This window comes from Silurus meridionalis, chromosome 1 (assembly GCF_014805685.1).
Source record: "Silurus meridionalis isolate SWU-2019-XX chromosome 1, ASM1480568v1, whole genome shotgun sequence".
Lineage (NCBI taxonomy): Eukaryota > Metazoa > Chordata > Actinopteri > Siluriformes > Siluridae > Silurus > Silurus meridionalis.
The window spans coordinates 82,501-87,500 of NC_060884.1; the positions used below are offsets into that span (position 1 = coordinate 82,501).

General features: G+C 38.8%; 1 protein-coding gene across 3 annotated transcripts in view; it reads right to left on the reverse strand.

The window, feature by feature from the left end:
* myh11a (myosin, heavy chain 11a, smooth muscle) overlaps positions 1-5,000 on the reverse strand; it is a 31,615-nt gene that overhangs the window by 16,106 nt on the left and 10,509 nt on the right. For all 3 annotated transcript variants that reach the window (XM_046861116.1, XM_046861108.1, XM_046861098.1), the window contains 3 exons: positions 1,253-1,345; positions 881-944; positions 666-764 (listed from right to left, as the gene is read on the reverse strand). In XM_046861116.1, coding sequence (XP_046717072.1) covers positions 666-764; positions 881-944; positions 1,253-1,345 — 256 coding nt within the window. The remainder of the gene's footprint in view (positions 1-665; positions 765-880; positions 945-1,252; positions 1,346-5,000) is intronic.

The window sequence follows — 5,000 nt, forward strand, 5'->3', positions numbered from 1 at the left end:
GACCCCTCCCACTCTCCACCTGGACCCCTCCCGCTATCCACCTGGACCCCTCCCACTCTTCACCTGAACACCTCCCACTCTCCACCTAAATACCTCCCACTCTCCACCTAAACACCTCCCACTCCTCACCTGAACACCTACTTATCTCCACCCTAAACACCTCCCACTCTCCACCTGAACACCTCCCACTCTACCAGAAGTTCGTCCAGGTGCTGACTGTCTTTTTAAACACTTGGATGTTCTGCAGTCAGAAGCAGCACAATAATCTAAAGCTTTAGCTGAAAAAAGCATATTCTTTACAAACTGCCAGTTACTGAGCTCTGAGTTCTGAGCTTCTCTCTGTGATGTAGTGCTTTTCCTCCCCATGACTCTCAGAGCCTCTTGTTCTTCCTGTGGTCTGATAACACTGGTTATCATCCCAAAGATTAATCACAGCAAGACTATGCCAATCTATTTCTGGAAATGCCCATGGCTTGGTCTTACTATCTGCTCCGATAGCTGGACTACAATCTTACCCCCAAATACCCTCAGATACTCCTAAATACCCCTTTAATCCTGCATAAATTTTTAACCCAATCTACACAAGAATGAGATAAACATAAACAATCATCACTCTGAGTAAGAGTTCCAGCTGAACACAGTAAATGTGAGGAGTGTGAGAGTACCACGCAGCTTCTCCTTGGCTCCTGCTACCATGTAGTAGAAGATGTGAAAAGCTCTTTCTGTTTTTGCCTGGCGGATACAGCGTGACTTTTCCAGCAGGTCTGAGAGCCGTGTTCAGGAAACACACAGTGGTTTCAGTGGTGCAGGTGTTCCAGGTATATGTGTGTGTGTGTGTGTGTGTGTGTGTGTGTGTGTGTGTGTGTGGGTGTAAGGATACAGGTTTCAATGTTTGCTCCAACGATGTAGCCTGTTACATCAAAGTTAATCCTGATAAATTTACCCTGAGAGAGAAGAAAGGAATAGAATAGCTTTTATTTGTCACATATACATTACAGCACGGTGAAATTCGTTCTTGCTCAGAGGCTGGGGTCAGAGCCCAGGGCCATGATACGGGGCCCCTTTAGCACAGAGGGTTAAAGGCCTTGCTCAAGGGCCCAAGAGTGGCAGTTTGGCGATACCGGGGATTGAACCCCAACCTTCTGTTAGTAACCCAGCACCTTTACCACTGAACTACCGCCCCCATATAACAGGATGTTAAACAATGTTTTACTTCCTGTTTGTTTAAGGAAGTGAACAGGCAGAAACTCACAAAGCGTGATGAGTTGTCATTCTTGATGGTCTTGGCGTTACCAAACGCCTCCAGAATAGGATTAGCCTGCAGAAGCTGTTTTTCCAGCTCCCCCTACAGGCAGGAAGAAGAACACCGGAGCAACAATAGACATTATTAGACACACACACACACACACACACACACACACACACACACACACACACACACACAAACACACAAACACACTATTAGTTTTTATCTATTCTTATACAAAGCATTAAAATGTCTTCATTTGTGTTTACAGCAGGAATTTCCTGTTAGTCTGATCTCTCTGTAACACATACAATGCTAAAGTCTCATCGTTATAATCTCCAACTCTGCATATAATATATGTATCTATGTATATATATATATATATATATATATATCTCAAATATTCATTAATAATTTCATTCCTTCAGCAGGAAACCACGTTCCAAGACTTTAAAATTTTATTTTACATTAGAGCCAATCATCAGCCTGTACAGCCTTCAGTGTACCTCCTGCACTACACACTGAGTAAGTGCACACTTACAAGGAAAGATGGACAAGGGAGACTTGTAAAACAGTAGAAACAGTAATAAGACGCAAATCAGATGAATTACGCTACATGACTCCATCGTGGAGACTCACCCTGACCTCAGAGAGGAAAAAGAAAAGAGTGATGTGTAGCCAAGAGAGGAGAGAGAGCTGGAGGGGCTGAGGTCACCCGAAACTTCAGATTCTATTACAGACACACACACACACACACACACACACAAACACAAACACACACACATACACACAGAAACATACAGACAGGAAGCAGGAGGGAAAGGAAAAATAATAGAGATGACACAGAGAGAGAGAGAGAGAGAGAGAGAGAGAGAGAGAGAGAGAGAGAAATCTGAGTCCCATAAACACATTTCTAATACAAATGACCATTAGTGTGACTATACACACCCTCTATTAAACTCTCACACTCACACACATACACACACACAGGATGTCACACAGCATGTCCTGTGTCAGTGTGTTCTGCATGTGTTCTGCTTATGTAGCTCTATAATGCATTATAAAGGGGTGTGCTGAGTTTGACAGAGGGTGTTTCACTACCTATGTGCGAGATTAATGTGTGACAGGAAATAACATCATCCAATCCAAAAGGAAGTACACTCTCATGCTAACAAACCAGGTGAGACTGTTTCAGTGCCAGCACAAGTCTGACAGTGAAAGAGTTGAATGAATCTCAGATGGGGGAAGTGCATCTCTCCATCAGCCCTCAGTTCAATGTTTATGAAATTATATTTATTATTTTTTAGCTGAGGATAAAATCAGCAGTTTGGATCCTGTGTGTTTCCTCCATTTAAGACTTTTACACAATCGTCACGCTGTGAGTCGCGTCCAGTCACTGGGTCTGAGGTGAACAACATGACGCTGCTGAACCTCACACAAATCCACCTGGTTCCCTCTCATTTACTCCATTCTCTCTCTCTAACTGACCCTTTACCCCTAACACACACACACACACACACACACACACACACACACACACACACACACACACACACACAGTTCTTTCTACTCCTGAATTCTAATATAATATAAGCATATAGGGTGAGGGTGAGGGTTAGGGTTAGCCTAACCCTAAACCTATTCCTTACTCTAACCTTAAACTTATTCCTTACCCTTACCCTGGTGTATTTTCACTGAACAGGAGCTTTTTCCACAGGAGTGTATAGTGTGTAGTGTTTAATGTGTATTGTATTATGTATAGTGTGTAGTGTATAGTAAATAGTGTGTAAAGTGGAGTGTGTAGTGTAAAATGTGTAGTGAATAGTGTGTAGTGTATAGTGAATAGTGTGTAAAGTAGAGTGTGTAGTGTATAATGTAGTGTATAGTGAATAGTGTGTAGTGTAGTGTATAGTGAATAGTGTGTAAAGTGGAGTGTATAGTGTATAATGTGAAGTGAATAATGTGTAGTATAGTGTGTAGTGTATAGTGAATAGTGTGTAAAGTGGAGTGTGTAGTGTAAAATGTGTAGTGAATAGTGTGTAGTGTATAGTGAATAGTGTGTAAAGTAGAGTGTGTAGTGTATAATGTGTAGTGAATAATGTGTGTATAGTGTATAGTGTATAGTGTGTAAAGTGGAGTGTATAGTGTATAATGAAGTGAATAATGTGTAGTGTATAGTGTGTAGTGTATAGTAAATAGTGTGTAAAGTGGAGTGTGTAGTGTATAATGTGTAGTGAATAATGTAGTGTATAGTGTGTAGTGTATAGTGATAGTGTGTAAAGTGGAGTGTGTAGTGTATAATGTGTAGTGAATAATGTGTAGTGTATAGTGTGTAGTGTATAGTGGATAGTGTGTAAAGTGGAGTGTATAGTGTATAATGTGAAGTGAATAATGTGTAGTGTATAGTGTAGTGTATAGTAAATAGTGTGTAAAGTGGAGTGTATAGTGTATAATGTGAAGTGAATAATGTGTAGTGTATAGTGTGTAGTGTATAGTAAATAGTGTGTAAAGTGGAGTGTGTAGTGTATAATGTGTAGTGAATAATGTAGTGTAGTGTGTAGTGTATAGTATAGTGTGTAAAGTGGAGTGTATAGTGTATAATGTGAAGTGAATAATGTAGTGAATAGTGTGTAGTGTATAGTAAATAGTGTAAAGTGGAGTGTGTAGTGTATAATGTAAGTGAATAATGTGTAGTGTATAGTGTGTGTATAGTAAATAGTGTGTAAAGTGGAGTGTATAGTGTATAATGTGAAGTGAATAATGTAGTGTATAGTGTGTAGTGTATAGTAAATAGTGTGTAAAGTGGAGTGTGTAGTGTATAATGTAGTGAATAATGTAGTGTATAGTGTGTAGTGTATAGTAAATAGTGTGTAAAGTGGAGTGTATAGTGTATAATGTGAAGTGAATAATGTGTAGTGAATAGTGTGTAGTGTATAGTAAATAGTGTGTAAAGTGGAGTGTGTAGTGTATAATGTGTAGTGAATAATGTGTAGTGTATAGTGTAGTGTATAGTGAATAGTGTGTAAAGTGGAGTGTATAGTGTATAATGTGTTGTGAATAATGTGTAGTGAATAATGTGTAGTGTATAGTGTGTAGTGTATAGTAAATAGTGTAAAGTGGAGTGTATAGTGAATAGTGTGTAAAGTGGAGTGTAGTGTATAATGTGTAGTGAATAATGTGTAGTATAGTGTGTAGTGTATAGTGAATAGTGTGTAGTGTAGTGTATAGTGTATAGTGTATAATGTGTAGTGTATAGTGAATAGTGTAGTGTATAGTGTGTAGTGTATAGTGTGTAGTGTATAGTGAATAGTGTGTAAAGTAGAGTGTGTAGTGTATAGTGTAGTGTATAGTGTAGTGTATAGTGTGTAGTGTATAATGTGTAGTGTATTATGTATAGTGTGTAGTGTATAGTGAATAGTGTGTAGTGTGTAGTGTATAATGTAGTGAATAGTGTGTGTAGTGTATAGTGAATAGTGTAAAGTGGAGTGTGTAGTGTAAAATGTGTAGTGAATAATGTAGTGTATAGTGTGTAGTGTATAGTGTATAGTGTGTAAAGTGGAGTATATAGTGTATAATGAAGTGAATAATGTGTAGTGTATAGTGTGTAGTGTATAGTAAATAGTGTGTAAAGTGGAGTGTGTAGTGTATAATGTAGTGAATAATGTGTAGTGAATAGTGTGTAAAGTGGAGTGTATAGTGTATAATGTAGTGTATAGTGTAGTGTATAATGTAGTGAATAATGTAGTGTATAGTG